Source organism: Lepidothrix coronata, unplaced genomic scaffold (assembly GCF_001604755.1).
Source record: "Lepidothrix coronata isolate B3197 unplaced genomic scaffold, Lepidothrix_coronata-1.0 Scaffold14, whole genome shotgun sequence".
NCBI classification, from domain to species: Eukaryota; Metazoa; Chordata; class Aves; order Passeriformes; family Pipridae; genus Lepidothrix; species Lepidothrix coronata.
Window position 1 is genome coordinate 2,633,981 of NW_016690194.1, and position 27,873 is coordinate 2,661,853.

General features: G+C 34.9%; 1 protein-coding gene across 1 annotated transcript in view; it reads left to right on the top strand.

Moving 5' to 3' along the window:
- The window catches only part of VPS13A (vacuolar protein sorting 13 homolog A), a 106,126-nt gene extending 81,740 nt beyond the window's left edge, over window positions 1-24,386 (top strand). Inside the window, 15 exon segments of the mRNA XM_017806120.1 lie at window positions 233-302; window positions 867-972; window positions 1,342-1,455; window positions 2,355-2,500; window positions 2,620-2,701; window positions 3,661-3,774; window positions 4,233-4,308; window positions 4,410-4,573; window positions 4,941-4,986; window positions 5,246-5,369; window positions 6,324-6,438; window positions 17,415-17,500; window positions 18,138-18,261; window positions 19,788-19,862; window positions 21,162-24,386. Coding sequence (XP_017661609.1) covers window positions 233-302; window positions 867-972; window positions 1,342-1,455; window positions 2,355-2,500; window positions 2,620-2,701; window positions 3,661-3,774; window positions 4,233-4,308; window positions 4,410-4,573; window positions 4,941-4,986; window positions 5,246-5,369; window positions 6,324-6,438; window positions 17,415-17,500; window positions 18,138-18,261; window positions 19,788-19,862; window positions 21,162-21,212 — 1,493 coding nt within the window. The 3' untranslated portion in view covers window positions 21,213-24,386.
- The last annotated feature ends 3,487 nt before the right edge of the window (window positions 24,387-27,873 follow it).

Sequence of the window (27,873 nt, forward strand, 5' to 3'; positions counted from 1 at the left end):
GAGGTCAGTGAAATAGCATTTCGATGTTCCATTTCATCTTTGCCTTCCCATTCCTTTTTGTTCCTGCTCTTTTCCCTGACTTAGTTGTTTGCCAGTCATATCCATTATGTAATCCTGCTTTACAGGATTGAAAAAACTCTGAATGTATATGACATTTTCATATTAAAACTATAAAGTTATGTATAACATATGGCAGTCTGTGCTGATCTCTTTTTATTTTACAACTTCATAGCACCAAAACCATTTACTGATGTCAGTATTGTCATGAGAACTGCAGGACATTCACAAATATCTCATATTAAGTAAGTATTTTGACATGTTCCATCTCTTCTGCTATTGATTATGTTTAATCAAGCTTTAAAATTAAAATTATTGTAGAGGCAAACATAATGAATGGTAATTTTAGCACCAACTCATTCTTGGAAGGATCAGAGCACTTTAAGAGAGATGAAAGCTCAATGCCTTTTGCTATCCCCATAATTGCAGAGCAAAGCAAGGATTTTTAGGTGTCTTTTTAATGCAGATTTTAGTCTTCTTTAATTTAGAAAAGAAATCTGTTTAGTGGTGGTATGTAGAGTGTTAAATGCCACTACGTGATTAAGATGGTTCTGTTTACCAGAAATGTGTTTATCTTACACCTCTGTGGAAGGCCTTCTTTTCACCAGTAATGATGAATCCCTCAAAAAAACCCAAACCAAAACAAAAAAGAAAACAACAACAACAACAAAATACTACAAAAAAGCCCCACACCAGAAAAAGCCGCCATAAAACCTATACCTGAAATTAATACATAAGTGACGTAAATATCCTGTATTAAGTGTTACGCATTTTTGTAGAATCCTTAATATTTTTTTTTTTATTTATAGGTATTTTAAGGTCCTGATTCAAGAGATGGATCTCAGATTAGATCTTGGCTTCCTGTATGCACTTGTTGCGTTGTTTACACGGACTGATTTGCCAAGTGACCCAGAGGTAGAGACCTTTTGTTGTTTGAAGAGAAATAGATTTTAAAGTTGTAATTAGTCAAATTGTATTAAAAAAAAAAAAAGGTTTTCTGTGTCCATAACAATGGTTAATTGCTGTGTGTCTAGGACTGATATGAAGCTGTGAGTTTTTTAATTACTGTTGCCTGAGACAGATAATAAGCTCTTTCCTTTATCTTCATCTTGAATGCTATGGAAAGAAGGCTTCAAAACCTTGCAATACAGGGTAAACGAGAGGAATTTGTACAAAGGAAAGTATAAGCAGTATTAGTCAATGTATTGTGTCTCAGTGACAAATGCATGCTAGTTTTATATATTCCAACTTTTGAAGTAATATTCATTTGAAATGCATTTACAGATACAACATTTCAAAAAGGATGTTGAATGTCTCCAAGAAGAACTGATGAGTGTGTCATCAATGGATACATCACAAATCAGCTTGTATGAATACTTTCATATCTCTCCAATTAAGGTAGTCCTTTTTCACATTACAATGTGTGTTTGCTCTCTGAAGATTTGTCTCCTGCAGGATAATAGGCACTGGAAATGAAGACATATAGAGGTGATCAAAACAAAAAGTCCCAGGAAAGTGCTATCATTGTTACCACTACCTTAGTATTTCATTCCTATCCATTACTTCCTTTATAATGAGTAATGATTTTTCTTCTTCTTATGTAAGATTTCCCTGTAAAATTCTCTAGTTTGTGTGCAGACAGTGTGTTGTGGATTGGAGATTTAAGTAATTTCTGAATAACATGTACAGCCAGGGTAACAAACACTGTTAAAGCTGTGATAGTATCTTATAGGCTCTATAGCAGTACTTAAGAGAATCTCATCTCCATCTCATAGGAAATAAATAAAAGAATTATTTTAGTTTCACCTCTTTGCAGTATCTGGTGAGATCTTAGAAATTATATTGGACAAAAAAAATTGCATAGAGGAAATAGGATGGAATAAATGGGCTTCAGGTTCTGATAAAGGATTAATCTTGCTTGGACATCATGCTATGTTATCATTTTCTGTCTGCTTTGATTTTGGGTATAACTTACAGAAACCTAATATTTTAAAAACAAGCTAAAAACCTAAATTAAAGCTAAAAGAATCCGGAGACCTTCTCTGAAAACATGAATAAGCAGTTTCCATTTCCTGTTTTCTTAAAGGTAGTTTGAATTACTCAGTTTGACTTTTTGTCAGTGGAGTTTTTTTGACCTCATGGTGTATTTGTATACTCTGTTGCAAAGTTACTGCTTTCAGTCAAGACCAGGAATGTCTTAACTCAATTTTTAAATAATCTAAAATATTATAAAGGTAGAAATATAATATTTTTAATAATGAACCTTGTTATTTCCCCATCTCATTTTTATCCTTTAGTTACACTTAAGCTTTTCACTCAGTACGGGTGGAGAAGATAGTAATAAAGAAGAAGGAAAGAATGAACTGATACCACTTCAGTCCTTGAATCTCCTGCTGAAGAGTATAGGGGCCACCCTCACAGATGTACAAGATATTGTTTTTAAGTAGGTTAAAAATGTGATTGTAAAGATCACTCCCAAAGATTATACCAATATTACGTATGTTAGATTTTATTTTGCTCTGCATAATAAGGATTTACTTTTTCTCTTTCCTGTTTTTTTAGGTTGTCATTCTTTGAACTCAGGTATCACTTCTGTACTACACAACAGCTCCAATCAGCAGTTGTAAAACATTATTCAAAACAGGTTAGAATATTCCAGTAAATTTATATTTTGCAAGTGCTACTCTGTGTTTTTGTTCTGTGAAACTGAGTAAAATTACTTATATCTAAGTACAAAGGTAAAATAAACACATATGAAACAATTACTTATTTAAATTTTACTTCCTTTATACTGGGGAGAAGTGACATGGACAACAATGCAGCTTGCTGGAATGGATAGGGGAAGCAAACACAATGCAGCTCTGATAGAACATAATTAGCATGAAAATATTAATGCTTTTTCTTGGACATTAGTAGCATATGAATTTTGCTTCCTTCTTGGCTTTTATATACTGTTGAAGTCCTGTCATCCAGTGGAGAGAATCCAACACACACACTTGTGCATGAAAGAAGTCATCATCATCTATCCATCCACTATTGATAATAAGGGATTCTTGGGACATTTTAGTTTAGTGCTCTGTCTATCTTTAAAGGAGAAAAAATCAATACAGTATTTTGACTGGGGAAATGAGTTATCTCTTGTTCTCTTTCCCTTACTTTTCACAGAGGGAAAATTTGGCGTTTAGGAGACGTGCAACCTTTTTTTTTTTAGAACAAATTACACTTCATATAGATGCAGTTACAACATTTTGCAGCGACTATCAACAAAATTTTCTTAGCATATACAAAGAGACCACAGTTTGTCCTGTTGTATGAGAGAAATCTATGTAATATGTTGGCTTTGTAAAATCTCAGTAACTTTAACAACAGTTACTGCTGAAATGCTTTTATGTATTATTGTTTCTTTGACTGACTTAGTGTGGTTTACTGACTGATTTTCTCACCTTTTTAGTACAACTACTACTTTTCCAAGTAATTTTGCGGTTTTTATATTAAACAAATGTTTCTTTCACTGTTTCTAATCTGTAGTTTTCTAAACTACACTGTTTGCCTTTGTTTCAGTGTAATTTAGTAAATATTTAACTAAAAACTCTTTTATTTTAGGCTATTAAACAGATGTATGTTCTTATTCTTGGCCTTGATGTCTTGGGTAATCCCTTCGGATTCATAAGAGGCTTGTCTGAAGGAGTAGAAGCATTCTTCTATGAACCATACCAGGTAAAAATCTCTGCTGCCTTTTTATGAAATGTAGTGTAGAAGTAAATAGATAGGAATTGTATTGAAAATCTATATTAATACCTGTTCAGGTTTTAAATTTAGATTTAGAATTCAACATTTCAAGTGAAAATGCCTGCAAAACTCAAGTGAGATGAAGAGAGGGAAGTCCATCTAACTTAACTCACAAATGACTGTTCCTTACGGTTCTTACTTTAAAATAAATCTGATCGTTTTTCCATTCACCGTAAAATAAGCGGAATTCACGGAATTAATTAGTATTCTAAAATAGTCTGTCATTCTCTCACAGGGGCTTTTGTGGCCCCTTTCACACTTTATTGCTCAGTCTTATCTTCTTGTTCTCTTTGTTACATATAAATCCCAATAAAAAAGTAAGATTTAAAAATATATAATGCATACTATTTGAAGCTTATCATAAATATGTCACTTTTTTCTCATAGGGAGCCATCCAGGGTCCTGAGGAATTTATAGAAGGAATGGCACTAGGACTTAAAGCACTAGTAGGGGGAGCTGTTGGTAAGTTTCAGCATTGTGATGGTAGTTTGCTTAATAGTCAGCAATAGAGTTGAGTATTTGTAAATTGCATTGGAATTTTAATTTGATTTGTATTCCAATAGGTGGATTAGCAGGTGCTGCCTCAAGAATCACAGGTGCTATGGCAAAAGGAGTAGCTGCAATAACCATGGATGAGGATTACCAGCAAAAAAGGAGAGAAGCTATGAATAAACAGCCCACTGGTCTGAGAGAGGGTATCACTCGTGGTGGAAAAGGATTAGTTTCTGTAAGGAGGAAAAAAATACAATTAATTTTATGCAGGCAAAAGTAACAAGGGGCTTGTTGTAGTCACCAGAGTGGTTAGTTTTGAATTTTTTTTAGTTAGTTAGGTTTTTGTTAAGTTTTAATTGTGGTTTTGCAAATACATAGCCTCAATTGAGTCATAGTTTTAAAGAAAAATGTAAGAGGGTAGGAGAGAAGGTAGAAATTGTGAAGCATGTGCCTCTAATTCTATTAGCTCAGAGTGAATTTTAGAATACTCCCAACACATGTACTTTGAGCCTATTCATCAATGAAATAGAAAGAAAAATGCTAAAAATGAAAAATATTACCTGGAAGCCTTTTGGTAATGTCTGTTTTGTTTATCTTGGTAGGGTTTTGTCAGTGGCATAACAGGAATAGTTACAAAACCAATAAGAGGTAAGTTTGGGTCTTGTTTCATTAACTGTTCACATCATGGTAAATTCTTCATATTTGATGAGATATTGTAAGTCTGAGATATAAAACCCAGATTTTATATTCCTGCTGATTTTATATTCCTGTTGTTTATATGAACTTTGGATGGAGACTGTGTAGTTGTGTATCAAATAAGAGTTGTATTTAAATAGTAATAAAGTTTGCTACGATTGTAAGAAAAACTCAGTGTCTTATAATGATTTATTGCTCTTAATGCTTTTAGGAGCTCAGGAAGAAGGAGCAGCTGGTTTTTTTAAAGGTGTCGGAAAAGGCTTAGTGGGAGCAGTAGCTAGGCCTACTGGTGGAATCATAGACATGGCAAGCAGCACATTTCAGGGTATTAAAAAGTAAGTAAAGTAAGTCTACAGGATAACGTATGGAATGAAACAGAGAGTAGTACCAGTAGTACATTGTGTCTTCCTGTCACTTCTGTGTTATTTACATAATAAATAGGTGGCTCTTTAACAAAATACACAGTTGACAGCATTTAAAAAATAGCCACAAATCTCAGGTATTTCTTGCATTACTGAAAAAACTAGTTTTAAAAGCCTTCATGATTGGATTTCCTTCAATTGCTGATTTTTAACTTCTTCCCAAAATAAGGAGATAAAAAAGACTTCTCAGATGAATCTAAAGTTACTTTATATATTATTACTATTTTATGAGATGAGTTCCAAGACCACCAGATTATGCTAGGATCTGTCATGGTCGTTCAGACTGAGAACTGTGTTAAGACTGCATTTGAATACTTGGTATTCTCACTTTAATGAATTCATTGCTGAAGATTATCTCACACTGTAATGTATAAAGAAGTAGGAAACAGTTTTGAGGAGGCATTTAGTAACTTCGTCTGAATACGGCAGTTCAATGGCTCTGTTCTTAGTTAGATCACTTTTGCTACCATAAGATTGCCAGTCTCTTTTGTTTTCCGCTTTAAACTCTTAGGCAGAGAAATGCAAGAGAAATGCAAGAAACATATCAGAGTGGAAGTTCTGTATTTTACAGTTGTCTTTAATTTTGAAGATTTTAAGTACAATACTTAGACACTAATTAAGTATTACAGGCATGTGCTGCCCTGTGCCATCTAGTTTGCTAATAACGATTTTCTGAAACAGATTTCTGAGTCTGTTACTGTTTCACAGGATGTCTACTTCTTTGCAAAAGTACATATATAGACAATAACAGTTGCTGTACTAGGACTTGAATTTAATTTGTATGCGAAATAATTTAGAGCCTTGGCTAAATATTATAGTTGAGAAGAGATATTGATACATATCTGAAGTAATCTGTTTTATTGTCAGAGTTGCAGATTCATCAGAAGATGTGATAAGCCTGCGCCCACCTCGCTTCTTTGGTGAAGATGGAGTTATTAGACCTTACAGATTAAGAGATGGAACTGGAAGTCAAATGTTACAGGTGAAGGAAAAAAGAGAGATAGATTGACATACATTTAAACTCATCTTACATTAAAATAAATATTTTAGAATTTCCCATTTCCTAAATTCCCAATCTGCCCATACCTAGTAACTCAATAGTCAAGAAGTTTCATTTAATTTCTTAGGCCTATGACCACTTTAGGGATACAACTGTGATACACTTGCTGCTGTGATACAACTCTTGAGGAAGACACCATAATGTCTATCAGTGTATCTACAGCAGTTTGTGCAAGATACAGTGCATTTTGAAAGAAGAACAAAGTTTAAATGTGCAATTAAAAAGTTTTATGCCTTTAAATTTCATTTTTTTATAAACAGTGATGATAAGTACAGATACTTTTTCAGTAATTTTACAATACATATTTTAAACAGTGACTTTTAAATCTCAATTTTATGTAAAACATCATTTTAAAGAACCTGGGAATAGCTGTACTTGTGTCATACTAAAGCCATGAAAGAACCTAAACAGTTATGAAGTGGAATACTGTTTGCATGAAGAACATGCTAAGCAGCAGTTATTCTTTAATGATTCATCTGCCTTTTAAGGAAATTTGAGAAATAATTTCAATTGTGACACACACAGCTTACAGAGTTTGTTTTTTCCTCTGTTAGAAATAAACCTGCTTTTTAGAAATGTTCAGGCATAAGAAATAAAGCAGTAATTATTGATTGCCTGAATCTAAACAGAATTTTAAAAATACGCATAAAAGGATTCACAGTGTGCCATGAAAATGTCATACAGAAATAACCTTTTAGGAGAAGTAGGTAAGAATGAAGTAGCGTTTGGAAGAGCATTTTGACTCACTTTGAGTATTGCCATAGCTGTTTGTTTCATGTCAAGTTCCACACTTATTTTTGTTTCTTCTGCATTTTGTCAGTTTGTCTCTCATTTCTGGTGGAAGAGGACTGCCCTATTTGTAGCACCTTAGCTGTGTTCACTATACCGTTTACTGGTGATCTAGTTCAGCAGACTATGAAAGGTCTTTGATAATATTATGCCTCTGCCTTTCTTCTAAGGAGATAGCTTTAACTTGTGCTCTCCAATTTAAAGCTAGTGCCATAAAGCAGTTTTGCCTTAACTAGAGGATAGTTAGAAGCTACTACTGATGAACGGCATAAATTTGTTACTAATCTTTTTGGTTTTGGTAAGAAAATATATTTGAAAGCATCCTCTTTTCTGTTTTAAAGTGTACCACTAAAACAAAGGCTCACAAACAACAGTCAGCTCTAATGTGCAGACTTCTCTCATTACTGTACACTGCTTTTCCTTCTTAAATTTGTACATGTTTGTATTTTGTTTTTTTTTCCTGAGAAGCCTTTACAAAATTTTGCAATATAATACGTAATTCTAATTTTTCGGTGTTGTATGGTCGAGTACAGTACCACCACCTTCCATTATCTAACTTACAAAAACATTAAAGCACGGCCCTGTGTGTTGTCTTTTATATTTTGTGATGGCAGCACCATTTGAAAATAACTGAACTTGAAAAATTGTTGTTTCATATCAGTTTTCACTAGTATGGTTCCAACTGCTCTTGAAGAAATGTTTTCAAAGCTCCATGCAGGGTTATAATTCTCCCTGTTGACAGTCAAATCAGAAAGTAGTATTGTTTTTTCCCACACATTAAATTCTGCTATAGGATGTTTGGTGTCCTAATCTTAATTTAACTCTCAAGCATACTAATGTTTTTGATTCTTAATGTTTGTGGTTCCAGAGCTGTTACTTTGTTTTGCATGGAACTCAGTGGATTGCATGCATGTTCCCTATTTGAAACAGTTTGAATAGAGTAGTATATTCTTGTGGGGAAAATAATTATTCTCCCCTTTTGCACTGTTTCTTTGCATGTAGGTTTGGTGACTGGTCCCACTTCAGTCACTGTATTGTAGCTTTTCAACAGATTACAGGGTTAGGTTGGAGTAAAACTTCTTATAGCAATTTAGAGATTGAATATGCTGATTAAAGGAAATAGGATATAGGTTATTTCATGCACTCATACTGCGTCCTAAACTAGGATGTCACTTCAGAATTTCTTTGTTTTCCGGGATTTTATTTTGCTTTAATTAACAAACTTTCCAGACAAATCATTACTTCTAAACTAATACTTCTGCTTTCTTCTTCCCTTACCATGCTTTCAGAAAAGACAGGCCTACAAAGAGTGGACTATGACTCACAGTAGTAGTGATGATGATGACAGTTAGGATAATGTCGATGTGGATTGTTACAGATATATATGGCCTTTGTCACATTCCTTTGACCTTTAACCTTTAAATGTTGCTGCTATAATTCCCACAGAGATGTTGGGATTCTGTGCTACTAAATTTTTATTTTTAAAACTGTGAATAAAAATGTGGGGATAATAAACTGTATGGTGATGAGTGCTAGGCAAAGGAGCAAAGAATGTAATGAAAACAGTCTTACAGATAAAACTGTACATTAGGTAAAACAGTATTGAAATAAGTGATACCGTGACTTAAGAGTTTATTTCTAGATGTATTTCTATCAACTGTGTTTAATGTTTTTGCATTTAAATAAGTGTTTGAGAGGGTTTATTTATAATTTAGTAGTTGGATTGCTTTTTAAATGTGTTTAGTAAAACTTTACTGAGTTTGAATTGTTGGTGTTTAAATGCTCTTTGACTGTTTTATTCAAATATTTCAGAAGTATTTTGTCTGCTTTTCTTTTAAAAATAAACATGTCTAAAGTATATCTAAAATGGATTCATCTGTTCTGTTCCAACATTGTTTTTCATGTTTCCTGGAACTAGATAATGTGAAAACACTAAATGGCTTATGAAGGTATTTAAAAGATAACATACATACATTTTACCAGGAACATTTAACATAAAACTTTAATTTTTCATTTATCATTTGTTTTACCATAATTTTTAAATATTTTGTGTATGTTGTGGTATCCTTAAAGGTGTGAAATAATGTTATTTAGTTATTTTTTTCATTCTGACTATAAATTGGTTTTGGTTTCATAGCAACAGAAAGGTAAAAAATCCACCCCAGAACTAAACACCATGTAAAAATCAGACAGATGAAAAAAAATACCAGTATTTTTACAAGACTTTGTGTAGGAAAACATATGTAACATGCAAAAGTATTTAGTTTTTTATTTATCTAAATATGGGAGGTGGCAGGGAACACTCATCCACTACAATTCTGTATTATAAATGCTACAAAATACCTTTATAAATTACTTGTTTCTTTAAAAGATTATTTATTCTGTATACACTGGAATGCTTGCACAGTTTTCTCATTCTTTTTTGTGGTTCATTTAAATTTGTGTTGCTCTTTAAAGACAACTGGCAGCAGATATTTCTGTATCATTAAGTCATGGCGAGGCTTCACAAACGAAGATTTGGGAAGGCTCTATCCACATTTGCTACAGGCACGTTGGTGGTTTATGAGGCCAATACGTGACAGACATATCCGATTGCAAAAGGCACAGCAGAAAGACTCCTTAGATGGTGTATTCTGCAATACACGGTTCTTTTTGCGTTGCCTTTTTTCCTCGAGAGTGATCCTGCGTGTGTTCTCGAAGGAGACAGCTGTGTTATAGATGGTGTGTCTCCAGGCCTCCCGATTGGAGGCCAGAGCAGACCAGTTATGATGATCAATATGGCCAAGGCTGAGATGTTGTTTCAGGGAGTCCTTGTATCTTCTCTTCGGGGCTCCTCTCTTGCGGCAGCCGGTGGCAAGTTCACCATAGAGCATGATCTTAGGGAGGCGGTGGTCCTTCATCCTTGAGACGTGTCCTGCCCATCGCAGCTGTGTTCTCAGTAACATGGCCTCAATACTTGTGACATCTGCTTGCTCTAGAACAGATGTGTTGGTCACATAATCTGACCAGTGGATGTTTAGGATTGTGCGGAGGCAGCGTTGATGGAAGCGTGCTAGGAGACGCAGGTGGTGGCGGTAGATGACCCATGATTCGGAGCCATTAAGTATTGTAGTGATAATTAATTCTGCCAACATCTGAACAGTTAGAATTGCTGTAAAGCAATAAGAGCTTCTGAAATGTTTGCATATTTACCGAAGTAATGTCATTTTGTTCATTGTCTGTTGGCTTCCAGTTACCAAAATGCTGAGGGAAGAACCATTAAAAAGCATTAAGACTGCTTATTCTGGCTCTATGCATTCAAAACCTGCTGTACAGTCTGATCTCTTGGGCAATTACCCTTTACCTTTAATCTCATAGATGAAAGAGGGGACAACTAAATTTGAGAGCTGGTTTTAGCTGAAATTACTGATGCTACAGGCCATGTGTTTCTATTTGTTTGGTAATATTGTCACCTCAAAAGGATGCCTTGCAGAAATAGATGAAAGACTGTATTGCAGTGTGTTACTGCCTGAAACATAGTGGGAAGGATTTTAAATGTTTCGGGTAATACTGCATCTTCCATATTTGTTTGAGGAACATAGGAAATCATTTTGATCTTCAATCCTGAAAAAAGACACATCATGTCTAAAAGTTGAGGAAATTGTTAGATACAACTTTATGGAAAGGTTACTGTGACATTTTATGAACTTTATTGGATTTTGAGAAATTGGAATAATGTTACGTAACATTTCCTTCTCTTTTGTGCTGTTTTAGTGCGATTTTTTTTTTAATCCTATAAAATTGTTTTTTCTTCTGTAATAACCAGTCTTTCTAGACAATGCATATCAATTTTATAAAAAAACATATTTCTTCCTCGTTCTAAAACAGTTTTAGAAATGTAATTATTTTAATAAATTTTTTGACTAAAAGTTGACCTAACTTTAAAAATTTTTTATCTTAAAGTTCTACTAATTTTTGCAGAACGAGGAAGCAAAATTTAGCACAAATGGTAGTACTCCCGGGTCAGGTATTGCTAATTCAAGTTGCACTGCAATATAACTGCAGAGTTCATTCTTTACTCAGTAGATCAAAAGGTTGCAGAATGCTAACTAAAAAAACCCCAAAAAACAACCCAACAAAAGAGTAGAAAAAATTGCTAGTGTAGTTGGCAAATACAATTCTTTACTTTATTCTGTCTCTTTGATGGAATATAGTTGTGTTTTTGAAGTTTTTATGTTAATAAAAAAAAATTCATTTTGTACAAGTATTTTATTTGTTTCTCACTTGAGTCTAGACTTCTCTGAATATATATTGAAAAAATAAATAATTTGGATTTGGGGCTTTGGGATAACAAAAACTTGTATAACCTGGTATATTAGTATTTAATTTCTCTCTAGGTCATGGAATGAAAAGCTATGAAAACTAATAGCTAAACCGACTCAAAGCCAAACCAACCAACCAACCAAAAAACCATGTAGAGATTATTTTCATTAGGGATTTGAAGTAACACCAGAAATGGAGACAATTTTTTTCAATTTTGGTTCTTTCATTCAATTTAATGTGTTTTAACAATTTAACTTTTGGCTGCACGATTTCCCCCACCCACCCCTTTTTCACTGCTGAATCGAGTTTGAAGTCCATTACTGTGCCATCCTTTTGTCTCATATTGCTAAATTTTCTGCTCTTGGCTGCAACAGTTGCCAACAGAACAAGTCAGCAATTCAGCTTTTCTCAGGAGTTCAGTTTTTCTCTTATAGTGACTTGTATAACAGTAGGTGGAATGTATATGTTTCCTCCTTGCTGAGGTGAATAATCTGTGTGCTTTATCTCTGATGTTATCCAGTATATCCCTTTTGTTCAGGGTTCTGTGGTGGTCTTATTTTTCAAGAGGCTCTGTAGACTTAAGCGAGTGCAAGGGGATACTTTAGACAGTTTCTGTGATCATTTAATATGCGTTTGCAATTATTAGTCATTTACAGAAGCTATAGACCTGCCAGATCTTTGCCCTGACAGGGAATAAAGCTGGAAGACTAGTTCTGTGCTTATGAAGATAAGTCAGCAACTGTTGCACCATGAAATCAGTGGTTCTCTGTGTCACAGCTTAATGTCTACCCAAAACCAAAATAAATTTAAAATATTTCTAATTTGCTTTTATAGTGTGTGAGTTTGTGAGGACACTTTCACTGTGTTGTGTGAGATTGCTGTATAGGTTGTAGAGAAGACAGTCCTTCAAAGCTGTGCTTCAATACCATGTCCTATTGTATTGGAGGTCTTCAGCTTCTGATTTAGTGATCCTTTTTTGGTCATGGACCTTCAGATCAGATGGTAGAATATTGAAGTGATTTGTCCCTCAGTATTCAGACTCCAGTCTGCAAGGAAGAACGTCTGAGGAGTAGGAAAAGTGTGTCATACTGTTCCTTCCTCTCCTTCCCTCACTCATCTTGAGCTTGGGTTCAAATCCAAACATAAACATCCATATTATGAAGTACCCTAAAACTGGGTTTCACTTCATAAAATTATTGGAAGAAATTCTTTCCAAAGTTCAAAGTAATTTCATTTTTATTTGACATTGTCCTGACTCTTGCCAGACATTCATGTATGCCATCTAGTTTGCTACTCCTTTAAGTGAGTCATGGCTGTCATCCATCCTCCTTTGGAAAACCTCCTCTGTCTAGTTTAAAGGAAGAAGCAGGATCCTCACCACCTAAATACACAACATTTGGATACTATTACATAGCCATTGCACAACCCCAAATAGAAGACAGATATATTTCCAGGAAGCTGCCTGAAACCAGCTAACACCAGTTGTTTCAGAAGAATATGAAAGCTTGCATGACTCAGTTTCGTTTTAGCTTGATAGTGATGGAAGCATAAATGCAATATTCTTCCATTTTCCTGCTGATGCAGTAATCATGCTTCAAATGCTACAAATCAAAGAGGTTTGATTGTATTGGTAGGAAATAGAACCTTTAGATATTGTCATCAGAATGAAAGTATGGATCAATATGGTTTCTCCATTGGGCTTATCAAAGAAATTCTCTTGTCTATTTGGATCAAAAATTGACCAAGATGATTCTGCTAGTCAGCTTAGGCAACTTTTATTCCTACTTTGAAGAAGGAATTTTGTGTACTGAAAGAAAGCTGCTGTCCTACTTTTTATTGTCCTGCATACTGTGGCCTTAGATTTAAATGTTAATCTTGACTGCAAATTTCTGTTGATTTTAATAAAACCATGTTGGTTTCAGAGTTGCTGTTCAACATGGCTGAATGGAATCTTGAATTCAGACACTAACACATCATGGACAAAAGCTTTGCTTTTTGTAGAATGACACTGCACATTGGGATAACTGGAATGAGGAAATAGGTAATAAAGGGTAAATGTCAGTTCTTATTCATAAGGGATGAGGAGATAATTTTTTAAGGCAGAAAAAAGAATGTTTTACGTGTTACTCTTTATTTCTATAACAGTTTTCCCCCTTTTTTCACATACATTCAAGCCACATGTAACAAGTCACCTGGGAACTGCTTAGAACTATTAAATGTTTCTGTGGGAAAGATTGGATATGTAATTATGGCAGGTTAGCCTGCTGAAATCAGTAATTCTACAGCTTTTGAAGAAGTTACCTTATGATTTGAGCTGAAAGATGCATTCAGGGTTGGAGTTTCGAGCAACAACAGCGAATTGCTTTCAGAACTCACACATTTATACTGTAGCCAGTTCGTAAGGAAATACACTGTCAATATATAATTCAGTTGAAACCTTCCAGTTAACCTGAACATACAGAACAGCAGATTTATAACCACTTTTAAGTAATAACAGCCTTTACACTATTTTTGTACATTCTGTTTCAGTTGAGATGAGCTCAAGAAGGATATCAAGCATTCAGACTTCAGTATCACACATAACACTAGTATTTTTTAGAACTATTACCAGAAGGATCATAGATTTTAAATTTTGGCTCTGCTACTTAACAGTCTGCTCTGTTTCATTTCTAACTTTGTCATAGCCCTCTGTGATTGTTTCTTGTTAAATTAGGAGTAGGTAGTGGGATTAGGAATCTCTCCAAATGCAGGGATGCCACTTAAGACATTGAACATATTTGCATATCCATCCATAAATGATTACGTTTGCTGTTAGATTATTGCAGTGACATCTAAGCAGTTGTACTGCAGGTAAGAATTTGCAAAGGAGGGGATCTGTTCTTGTGTTACTTCACATGTAACAGCTGCTGGAGTGTCTCTTTTTTTTCCCCAGTAGCTTCATATATACTCTTAATCAGGTTATTAAAATGCTTTTAATTTGAAATACAGACATTGTTTTAAAAATCTGTTTGGTTTTTTTCCAATGGTGAAACTAATAGTTGATCAATGTTAACTTTTATAGTTTTGCATCACCAAGCAGTGATCCAAGTTGCTGTCTTTCTCCAGGCATTAGCTAAGTACTATAAAATTTTTAAAAACTATTTATGCATCTATATTGAGGGATCAATTGTATATCCTTTTATGTTTGAGCTGTATAAGGCACTTTGGTAACAGAGCACAGTTGTGACCTTGCTATAAGAATTATCAGCAGAAACTTGGTGTATCCCTCTGATGCATTTCCCAATGCATAGGTATAACTCTAATGCTTAAAGGGATAAAGACTGTAAGTGAAGGGTAGAAAAATCCAAAGGCAGAAAATTTGGAAGTAGTTACTGCTCTTCATTGGTATGGATACAAGTGTTCCCTTTGCAAATAGCCCGTGCAATATTTTCTTGTGCTTTATTTCCCAATTAACTTCTTTTGTCTACAAAACTATACAACACAGATAAACTGAGCTTATGATCTTTGACTCATAGATAACGAGGACTAGTTAGCTCATGCCAACAATGTTTTTTGTGCTCCGCAAATGACGTGTTTGGGAATCTTAGTAGAATGAAACTCTTTTTGTGGAATTTGGTGGACATTTAAATAGCTTTTGCTTGGGATTGTCACCTGTGTGATAGTTAAATACTGTACTTCCAAAATAATTTTTACAATTCTCAGTTCGTTTTCAGTAAGCTAAGTAAGTTACAGCAGGTTGACATGATTTGATGAAAATTATCTAGCAAGCTACGGAAAAGACAAAAAGAGGTAACATTCCTCTCCTAAGTATTTGGATTGTATTTGGATTGAGAGACTTACCTCAATGCTATGGAAAGCACAAGAAATTTACCTTCTTGAACAGGGGATATCCCCTCCATCCTAATAAGGCTAAGTTGCTAAATGCTTCTCCCCTATACTTGCTTCTAACAGAACAGAGATATTGGTCATGCTGTGCGATATTTATGTTTGGTCAGTAAGAGAAATTGATGTCATTGTCACAGTGTCTTGCAGTTAAACTCAACTGTGTATTTTTCAACTTTGCTGGAACACCCTTGCTCTTTCCGCACACCTTATTTCTTTAAATTCATGTCAGCTTTCTCCTCTGCTTCCCTGTTGCTAGACCACTAGAAAATTGCTAGACACTAAAAACTTGCTAGACCACTAGTGAGTGGTCTATATCCATGAGGACATAGACTTAGACCAGTAGCCTGGTATCTGGATCAGGTATCCTTCTCATGCTGTCTGTCTATACAACCTCCTCTGTCTTCTAATCATCCAGTGTGTTGTGTGCAGGAATGTTGTAGAGGGTACCTTAGAGAGGATTTTTTGCTTAGAGAGGATTATTTACTTATAAGGTGGAAGCTTGGACCTAAATATGAAAGGCAGAGGGAGACTCAGTTCAGAGGCATAGCAACCCCTAGATAAAGCTTGAATAAGAAGTTTCCAAAAACATAACAAAAAATAACGACTTTTCCAAGCCCTTAGTTCCTCATTTCTTATGCCATTCTTCTTGCTGGATTCACCCTGCACCAGACATTAACTCTTGTAGAAATAAAGACAAGTGGTGACTTATGTAAGTAGGCACATAATCAATAGCGGTGATTTTTGTAGCCCAGCAGAGCTGGGGAAAGAGAAATTATTTGAGCTTTCTAAGAGCTTTCTGGAAAGCTCTCTTCTGGGGAACCTGTTACTCAAGTATTCATGCATTTTAGTCACTAAAGAAACAGCATGTTTGGGGAAGACATAATTTTCAAAACATGTGTTTGGGCAGGTGGAATTGTCCATGCAGCCAAATGTGAAGGGTACACCAAATTAGATGTCTATTATTTTACTGTGTTGATGAACGCTTATTAAATGGTTTTGCTATTTTAACTGCTTTGATAACTAACCTACATGTTTATAAATCTTGGCATACATATCTGAAGGAATATGCTTGTAGTTAAGGCTTTAAAGAATCATATGGTTTATACTAATCTAGTTTTGCTTGCAATTTGTAAAAGATGGGAAGTATACAAGCAGTCGTGTTGCTATTCCCAATTAAGATGCATCAATATTAATTAAATCAGTAATTTAATCACTCATAGCTCAGAAAATCAGAAATCCAGTGTTTGCCAAGTCATGTTAAGAGTTACAGGGAGTGTCTGTTTTTATAAAATAATCTGCTGTCATCAATATTTAAAATTTATTACCCATTAAAAAAATATTCTGCTACAGTATTTGCAGCAATTGTAGGAAAATGTTAAGTTCACAGGAAAACAAATGAATATGGAGGAATGCTAAGCATTACCTTAAGTGCATTATTATAAGTTCTGCTGTCTACATGATAGTGGGGTTTATATACAGTTAGGCATAGATTTATTCTCGGAGTTAATTACTCAATGATTTGGAAGTGACTTAGCATAAATCAGTAAAAGAATCCTTATCATTTGTTGTCTCACAACTGTATTAGTTATCGTAAGTTCAGAGTATATTAAAAATATGTAAAAAAATGAGTCCTGAAATGTTTTGAGAAATTATATTTTTCTTTGCCAGTTTTGGTTAGGATTGATTTTTATTTGCATAGCTGTATTAACAGGAACCGTGTAATTCTACATAATTATGAATATTAGCTGTCACAGATCTGTTAATTATGTTCTGACTGTATGATAGTAGCCTTTTATTTTAAAAGTATGTCCATTACATTTTGTTATAATTTATACTTTTGGAGCATAAATACATTTTAAGCACAAAATTAGTACATTAATTTACTAGCATATTCAAAGCTATAAAACTTTTATCTCTTCTAGAAAATTGAAAATGGAAGATTTGCAAAACTCAGATATATTGCACATGCTATGGTCAACAGTACAGATCTGTTAATGGTAACCAAAAGGTAAACAGTTTTAACTTTGAATAATATGTACTTAAAACAATCATTAAAATGTACATGCCTTGATAATTGCTGATCAGTAACAGCGCTGTCATCATTTATGTAGATAAAATAATTGGAAAGGCATGCCTAATGTGCTCTGAATTATCTTCAGCTGTGGCATTGTACAGCAGAAAAGCACTGAGTGTTATTTCTCTCCTATTTAAGAAGGGAATGTTGGCTTTATGATTTCTTTAGCTGAGAAGGATTTGTTATAAACCTGGTTACAGTGAAGTCAGCTGAACTGTGAGGTTCACTTATAAATTGGCATAATGCAGGAAAAAAGGATAATACCAAAGCAGAGTCAACATCTAATAGTGGAGTATCAGGCATGCTTCTCAAAAAATGTATGTACAACTTTTTGTAAAAATACAGCTTGAAGTAGTGTTACAGTTTTGCTCTGAAAGAGAGCATTTTAAATAAGTAAGAGGAAGGTTCAAAATTGACTCTTTTAGAAAGTGTGCTGTATAGTTGTTATAGATCATTACATGGGAACTGTTTTGCAACAGCAAATGAATTCACTAGAGCAAGGGTAACATGATAACTTTTAAGTATTTTTACAATAATTTTTAAATCATTACTTTTATTTTCTGTTGCCTAGTGGTGTGTTATTTGTGACAAAAGGGACATTTGGACAGCTGATATGTGAATGGCAATACACTTACGATGAATTTACCAAAGAACCATTCATTGTTGATGGTCGAAGATTGCGCATTGAAGCCAAGGTACTTTAACCTTGCCATGTTTTATTTTTTTTTTTTGTGTTAACTGCTTATAAAATTGAATTTCTACTCTCTCTCCTTTGAATTCTTGGTCTCTTTTGTAGTTGAGATACACTCAGAGAAGGGAGTTGAAATTTGGCATGGGCAAACTCAGATAACTAGCTTCTGACTCTTCTAAGCAGAATGGTGACTTACCGTTTGCAGGTGAAATTCCTTGAGCCCTGGGAAATTTTTTGTTGGTATGCACCAATTCACGAAGTATTCATAGTTTGGAAAATGGTGATATGACAAAAGGCTCAGAAGATTGCAGAATATTTTTATTATGCTCTCTGACACTGTGGAAATATGCCAATATGGGGACTTCTACCTTGTTGCAATCCTATGCAAATAGAGCAGAGCAATACATGGCATGTGCTATGCTTCAAACATTTTTTTTTCATTTGCTAGTAATCTAATTCTTCAAAAATACAGTAAGGTTTCCATATCTTAAAAAAAACCATGGTGACATATATCTATCCTTTTCAATACAAGTTGAAGAATGTTGCTCTTAGTTTCAATTTTTCCTTTGAAAAAAATCCTAAAACTTTTTTTCCCTGGTAGAATTGCAAAAGACAGAAGGAGAAAGATGACCACCAATGACTGAGTGTACTTACAGAGGCAGTTCCTTAAAAATATTTCTTACATTCTTGTTGAATGGTAACTGAATTTAATTTCAATCAATAAATTTACCTGACAGGTTTTGTTTCTGTTTTTAATAAGCTTCATGTGTGTAATTACACATATTGGTTGTCAGGACAGTCTTGACAGTGTACGAAGTAAATCAGTTTTTCACTCAGATTATTTGTTTCTATTGCAGAGAGCATGAAAGGCAGAGCCATATTGGTTTGGAATCCTCCAAACTGGATTTCTGACTGCAAGTGAACTTTTACAGGATGAAATAATTCTTAGCATTTCTGCCATTTCAGACAATGCTGAATAACATATCCATCTTTACCCCTACACAGCAGTCATTTCAGAATCCATTAACATGTCTGCAGTATGTCTTTACTGAAATCTGTAGTTGAAAACTGTATTATGCAAATAACTCCTTATGTTTTTCTTTATGCAGCCAAAGTTGCTGTTTTCACTACCTAAGACCATTACTTCCAAGTCAATATTGGTGGAATGCCCACTCAAGAAATGACTTAGAAAGAATAAAAAATTAAAACCTTAGGGAGTAGTGGATTTTGTTACCGCACATACTCCATTATCTGCCTTCCATTCCTACGCACTTGATAGTCCCTTCTCCAGGGACTCCATGGTAAAAAGAGAAGTCTGTTACTGCTGGAGTGTTCCACTCCACTGTGCTTTCATGCAGAAAATTATGTTTCTCAGGGTATGTGCATGCAATGCAAACATACTCAGGTTAGCGTAATGGGTACACGTGGCTGTCTGAACCATCATATCTGTATTAATAGTAAATGACTTAGTCTTAAAGTGTGAAGAAACTTAACTTCAATTCTGAATTACTGTTTTGGGGTCTTTTTTAGGAACGAGTTAAGTCAGTGTTCCATGCCAAAGAATTTGGAAAAATTATTAATTTTAGAAGTCCAGAGGATGCTAAGGTAAAGTCAAAATACCGTTAAAATTATGCTGTGCTAAATTTGGCTTAAAAAGTGAAACAAATATTCTTAACCTGAAACTGCTATATGTATTTAAAATTCAGTAATTTCCACATATGCATTATAGAGATGGAAATAGCAATGATCTATTCAGTACTGAATTTCAAAATTAATCAATTTCAACATCAAACTTGTCCGTACGTAAATCTTTGGAATTATAACTATCTATCTAAAGACTGATTTAACAGTACTACTAACAGAAACTAAACAATCTAGGATGTGAATTAAAATAGTACATTTTAATAGAACAAAAATATTTGGTAAATTACGCTTAGTTTTATTCCAGGGGTTGGGAAGGGGTAGGGTGTTATTGCTCAGTTCCTCAAAATGCAGTTTTGGTTAAAGAATAAAGAAAATCCTTAATAAAAATACAAATTCTCTATTTGATATACGATATTGCTGCTATTATTATACACATTTTGTGTTCATTTTGACATCATTAGTTTTGACTACAATGGAGAAGTAGGAGTGTTTCAGGTCTGCTACCAGAATTATGAGTTGTGAAGGTCCTGCCTTGGTTTTATTAGTGCAGCTAATAATTTTCACAAACCATAAATTAGTCTTGTATATATTCCAGTGGGACATAGTTCCTTGGGATCATGATTTGAAACAGGTTGTGGAAGTTGCATCCTGTCATTAGTTTAAGTTGCTTTTGCACCTTCTCATCAATTTAAGTTGCCTTTTTCTTCATGGAGGTAATTTCTAACCACAGCTGAATGATAACACCTGACTCTTACTTCAGAAAGGTAGGGGCCTCATGTTGAATTTGACTTGCCTGTAATCTTTGGAGGTACTGAGGTTCTCTTTTTTTTTTTTTTTTTTTTTTTTTGGCTGTGGTGGAACAGGGACAGGCAGTGTTGAGGTCCAGTAGTCTTTCTGGGAAGGGGATCCTATCTATGCCTCAGCTAAATCAGGAACAATACTAAAAGTCAAATTAGCACATCATATTATGTATGCTATAAGTCTTAAGTAAGGAAAAGAAAGCTGAAAAAATTGAGTACACTTTTCATAAAAATACTAGTTTGCGTATTTTCCTAGAAAGGCTCAGGAATCTAACAAAACCAACTAACTGGTCTGTCAATATGAGGGGGTAGAATCTGATTCTGATTTGTAATAATCTACTCATCTTCCTGCAAAATATTATGAACACTTCTTATGGCAGTCCTTTTGTCCCACTCTAGATTTCCGTCTCATTGTTTTTTACTGCAGAAAGACTTTTATTGTTTCTTTTTCTTCACACAGTGGATCCTTTCTAAACTGGAAGAAGTGAGAGAGAATCAACCAAAATTGTAATGAATGGAAAAACACCAAGATATGAAGAACGGCTACCTTTTAATTCCTCTTAAAAAAGCAGAACTATTTGAATATCAGCAACAAAAACAAAAACAAGAAGGAAGGAATATTTATCGAATTGTTTATTATGGTCACAACAGTCTGTGGCTGTATCACAGAACTAGATGATGTTAAGTTAAAAAAATACCTAATGATGAAAAGATTCTGCCAAGTTTGGGCTTGGTTTTCCAGCTTTTTTTAAGATAAGATTCCAAATTTCATTTTTTTATATAAGCAGCATAAAGTGAATTAGTCTTAACATTTGATATTGAAATTGAACTCTGGAATAATTGTTATGATACTATTCAGAGCAAATGTTTCAGTTTTGATTCTGAAAATCAATACTTAATTTATGTCTTGAGGCTGTTTTGAAATACAAATTTCTTTGTCAAAGGAAATGTTATTCATTAGTGTTACAACTCAAAATATAGGAAGGAGGCTACTGATCGAAGTTGAATTTAGGTGATCACAGGAGGGGCTGCTTATTTGACAATATTATTTTCTTTTTGCAAATGAATGGACCAGATCATGATTGATTTACACTAAAAGTACTGCTTTTAGTGTAAACTTTTTTATATTCTAGCTAAGGCAATGTTGCAGCACCTCTGTCTGTACTCACAGAAAATATAACAGTTTACAAAAATGTGTAATGGGGAGAATTAATATTTCTCTGCACTAAAAAATAATCATAAAAGTGTATTATTTTAAATAGAAGTTACTTACAGTCTTGCAAATCAAGGAGGAGTTGATGGGGTTATAAGTGCACTGTTGCATACCAAAAATAAATGCCTTGAATTACGCAATATTGTGTCCTAAGCAAGTGACTAATGAAGTCAGATTTATATTAAATAATAAATATAATATGTCACAGTTGCTTATATCAACTTTTCTTACCCAATGAAACTGTTTTGTTTTGTACCCAGACAGCAGAATTTTGATAGTTTGAATGTCTGCAATTCTATTTCTTTCTTAGATGTAGTAGTCATAGTGTTGTTGAATGGCTATTTACTGGAGTTGATATAGAAAGTACATGAAGCAGTACAGTGTTACATGAAGGCTTCCATAAATTCCAATATCAAAGTCTGCAAAACATCTGGTACGTATAGAAAGTACCTGCTGCCAAAGTATGATTTCTAAACAATAGTTTACAGTATTTATAGCTACAGGATAGGATTCTGAAGCTTGAGATATCCAAATGGTTCCATTATTGTAAAATCTTAAACAACTAGCATGCTAACCTATAGTTGCATATCTTTAATGTACTGTAAGTCTTGCCATTGGTGTTGAGTAACCATTTAGTGGGTTACAAAATACATGTAATCTTGCAATTTTCCCTGTAAATTGAAACAAAATAAGATAATTCCAAAATATTACAATAATTGTGTTACTCCACTTGTTTGTACACCAAGCACGTACCAAGAGTATGAACTCAGGTTATCATGCCAAACTTATGTACTTTGCCTTAGATAAGTAGTGTTTTTAAATGCCCTGAGTACCATTTTCTATCTGTCATTTGTTTATAATCTGTCATTTTCATTTTATATATGATAGTTCAATTAACAGCCTCATTATTTTCTTGATTAGTTTGTGGTCTTCCCTATCCCCAGCATTTACAGAGTCGAGCCTGTGCAATGGATTTTTTAGGTGAGACACAGTGTGCGTGGAACTGGACCCACCCTTTAATCCTAAGGTTCATCTGCCGGGACCGAGTGAGCTTGGACAGTGGCAGCGAGGTCCTCAGGACGCAGGGTTAATTAGAGTGACCTTCTCTTAGATGGATGGCCTTACAGGGCTAAGCGAGCTCCATCTCATTTACAGAGTATTTACTGCAACTTTCACTTACAATACCTCTTGTGTGTACTTTGTACGTTTCCATTTGTGTAGCTTTTCAGTTTACCTGATTCTATGTATTTTCTTTTGTCTGTGTTTTAGTATTTCTTACATTTATTTTATCAACAAACACTGATTCTCAAATCTCATCTGGCTCTTCAATAATATTTGAGTAATTTAATCATTAATGTTGAAAAATTTGTTTTAAATATGCATATTTGTGGTTAAGCAGCTCATGTTTTGGAAAAAAATAAGAATTCACCCCAAATTGCATTTTTCTTATAGAGTATAAAATATTTTGATCTTCTGTGCTCACTGAAAGCCTTAACACAAGAGCTGAAATGTTCAAAAGTCAATGTGAGACCTTTCCTCCCACTTTGTTTCCACTTGTAATGACGGCATGATTTGCTATAGTTCCCTGTTCTAGTCAGTGTGTTTTTTGTATTTCCCTATTCTAGTCAGTAAATTGGTTTTTTTCCTTAAACTTTCTCCATACAGTCATGAGTGAATTTTACCATTTCTTAGCAAACACCAGTTGTCTCTTTTAACTATATATCATCCCAGGGCAAAGAGAAAGGTATTCAAACTTGTGCCATTGTGTAATTTTCTGGATTACTGCAGGTTGTTTGAGATGTCCACTCTGCTGTGCCTCGTTCCTCATTGCAATATGCATATTTTTTTCAAGAAGGCAGAATAGGTATATTAATTTTTATTGGAAGTGTATATGCAATTACAAAAGGGGATCTTAATAAATATTAAAATGTAGGCATTCAGTTCTGTCCACTGTGGTGTTTAAAGTATTATCATGACCTTCACTGAAATGCTGAAGAACAGTTTCTCTTCTAGATTACTCTTACGTAAATTTAATAAATTTGAAAAATGTCACTTGGGTTCTCAATTTGCTAAGGGTTAGAATTACTTTTAAGAAACTGCTGAAACTTTCATTAATCTAGTTGTTGCATCTCTTTTTGTTCAGCTGCATGGCTTTCATGGCATGGCTCTCTTGGTTTCTACACTGCCTTCCCCCCCTCAACCTCTTCTTCATCTTGAATAAAGTGAAACTGAATTTTATTTTACTGAAATGTAATTATTATTTGTTTTCTTTATATACTGCTTTAATTAACAAGTAATACCATTACTCAGAGTCTTGCAGGTCAAGTCAAATCCTGTCTCTGAGAACTAATGATCAAACTTCTGTTGTAGCCATCTCAGTGAAAATAGAATTATAGACTTTAGCATTTCCCTTTGGCTTATTGTGAAGACAAGGTTTTAATAACTGGAATAACATGTATAAGCTTCTTTTAACATTGTTTTGTTGGTTGTGGATTTTTCTTCTGTTGCTGCATTGAAAAAACAAAGATGATGATGCCAAATTATAGAAGCATAGACTGGTTTTGTGTTGGAAGGCACCTTACAGATCACATAATTCCAACCCCCCTGCTGTGTGCAGGGTAACCATCTACTAGACCAGGTTGCTTAAAGCCCCATCCAACCTGGCCTTAAACAACTGCAGGGAAGAGGCATTGACAGCTACTCTGGCCAACTTGTTCCAATGCCTCACCACACTCACAGGAAAGAATTTCTCTCTAGAATCTAATCTGAACCTACCCTCCTTCAGTTTGAAGGGATTCCCCCTTGTCCTGTCACTACATGCCCTTAGTAGTCCCTTACCAGCTCTCTTACTTTGAAATACCCCTTTAAGTGCAGGAAGGTGCTAGAAGGTCTCCCTTGGGCCTTCTTTTCTCCAGGCTGAACCTCTCCAACTCTGTCTTCATAGGAGAGCAGCTCCACGCCTCAGACCATCTTCTTGGCCTTCCTCTGGACAATCTCCCATTTCTGGTAGGACCACTCTTCAATTTGGGACCCCAGAGCTGGATGCAGTGCTCCAGGTGGGGTCTCACCAGAGTGGAGTAGAGGGGCAGAGTCACCTCCCTCACCTTACTGGCCACACTGCTTTTGGTGCAGCCCAGGATACAATTGGCTTTCTGGGCTGCAAGTGCACATTGCTGGCTCATGTCCAGCCTCTCATCCACCAGCGTCTTCAAGTCCTTCTCAGAGTTGCTCTCACTACATTCTCCTCCCAGCCTGTATCTGTGCTTGGGATAAACAAATTCTTATGTCATTCTTCTTTTTTTTTCTTTTCCCTACACATACAATTCTCTGTGTATGCCATTAGCTATTTATTATCTTGAGCATTTCACAGAATTATTCTTACAAATGGATTTAGGATTTTTTCTGGCCAGTATGCACAAGTACATCTATCCATCACCTAGGAGCCAAATTTTATTTGATCTGTGCAAATATGATCTTGGTCACAATTTTTGCTTTTGTGACTTAAAGAATCTGAAGCTCACTAACTTCACACACAAGTTTTTTATAAAGAGGTTTTGATTGTCTTCAAGGCAAATCTGGAACAAGAATTTTAAATATTCTTTTAATACTTCAGGGGAGGAGTAAATTTGTTTTAAGTCTCCTCCTACGAGGAATGAAAGAATGTCCATGGAATTTATTAACTCATCACCTCTTGATCGATACATCAAAGGCTGAAAAAAATGTGATTGCTGGAACAGGCGTGATGAGATAGGACACTAATAGGCAAAAAGGGAAACCTCCCTTTTTTTTTGCTGGATGTCTCCAAGTTTTTCTATCTTTGTGCATTTTCACTCCTTGTTGCATCAAACAGATTGAAAACTATGTGCAGAAGTTCATCTTGGTACCTGCCCTCATGAATGTTTTTCATTGTTGATTGGGAAGTGTGAAAGAAAAGCATTCTTGTGCTGATGGGTCCTGCAAAACCGTAACTGTCTCACCATCTGCAAAGCTTGTGCTCCAGCAAAGCTAGGCTTCCATTATTCACATAGACAGCAAATCTTTACTCAAGATAGAAACCTCTAAGAGTTTAAATGCATTTTTCCAGAAGTTCCCAAGGAGCTCAAACTCTATCAAGCAGTTCAAGTGTTTGGGCATTTCATATGCTTTCTTCTATTAAATCTGCTGTCCTAGAAGGAGTATTTCTGTTGATGTCTTTTTCATGTGGCTGAAGTTCTTAAGTAAAACTCCAATATCTACAGATTTTATGAGAAGAAATGACTTTGAATTATTTTTTGAGAAGCAATGGTTAGTTTAGGACAGCAGTTTTGAGGGACATATCGTGACATCAGATCTTATAGAGGAGTGTAGAGATGATGTGTTTGGAACATGGACAATATTCTCACAAGATGTGCCGTTTTATTTGTGCCTTCTGTCACCCTCCCTTGGCTGCTTCTCTTTCAGCAAGTACCTGAGGCACTGTACCCTGTACCTCATCCCAGGACGTATCACACTGTTCCCTCAGTGTGGAGTACTGCCATCCACTCTAGTATGGACACAGTGTTATAGGTCAGTGTCTTTCCCTCACAGAAAACATTAAAGCGTTGTAAGAACAGGCTTCTGTCGCTTGTTCCAACAATAAAGGGTAGGTAACTCAAATGTTAGACTGTTTTCTCCTGGACGCACAATTTTTTCTGTGCTGCTGGAAAAAAGGGCATCTGTATTGTTTAATGTGTGAAATGGCAAGCATTTTTTATGGGCAGTGAAAGGTCAGGGTGTGCTTTTCACAGAACTGAGCTGTGAGAACTATCACCTGGCTGAATACACAAAAGCACTACTCAAGCTGAAAAATCAATAGAACTTAACTTTTTTCTGTGCTGAACAGAAATTACTATTTTATGCTAATAGTAAAAACTATTGATATAATGTTTTCTCTTAGAAAAATAGCATTTTCATTTATTTGAATACAGAACCTCAGCACATCTTTTGAGCTTAATTGCCTGTGTTAACAGGCTGTTCTGCTACAATGGTCGCCTTACCAGTGCTGCCAAGTTAGCTGATCAAGTGCCAGTGACTACCACAAATTTTACATGGGTAAGATTGCCCTCATGTCTTTATTAATTTTGTCTGAGAATGTTTGACCCAGTGAAGGAGAACTGACTGTGCTATTAGTGGTGCTGACATTTTAGTGATTTGTACTTGGGCAGGGAGGGGTGGAGATGGGAAAATGTCTGGAAATCATCTAAAGGAGAGCCTTTACTGCTCTCTAATCCATGGAAAACTACGCATGAAGCTTAATGACAGCAAAATGCAAAGTGCAAAAAGCAAGTTATGTTAGTGGTGTAGAGGAATTTAAGGCCTAGTTTATTGCGGGCACCTGTGGCTGATCTCTCAGTGAATGCTGAGAACATTTGCTAAATGCCTTTTGTTTGAGAAATATTATTGTAAGGCACTTGAACAAAAAGGCAGTGATATGTGAGTCACGAATATTTAATTTTTTTGTAATTTGTTAAAAACTGTGGGTTAAGGAAGAAAAATGTGGACAGTATCTAAACAAGCTGATTTTATATGTAAGTATCAAATTACCATAAAGGTATAGTCTCTTGTTGGCATTTTCTCATTCATCTGTTAGTGGAACAAAAGCTATTACAACACTGCTTTCTAAAATTTGTGGAGTATACTTTTTTCAATTGTAAACCTTACAGGTCAAAGTAAATTTTTACAAAAACCTATTGAAATTATCCAGCATATATTAATAACTTGCTACACTATTGTAGTATAGTGTCAAATCCATGAGAGATTAAGTTTTCCAAAACACAGAGAGTAAGCAGGATTCTCTTTGGCCAAGAAGGGGGCAAAGCTTCTCTACAGCTATTAAATTATTGTAATGCTTTCAATTATTGATTGTAGGAGTCAACGTAGAATCATAGAATCATTTAGGTTAGAAAAGACCTCCCAGGTAAATGAATGCAACCTTTGACTG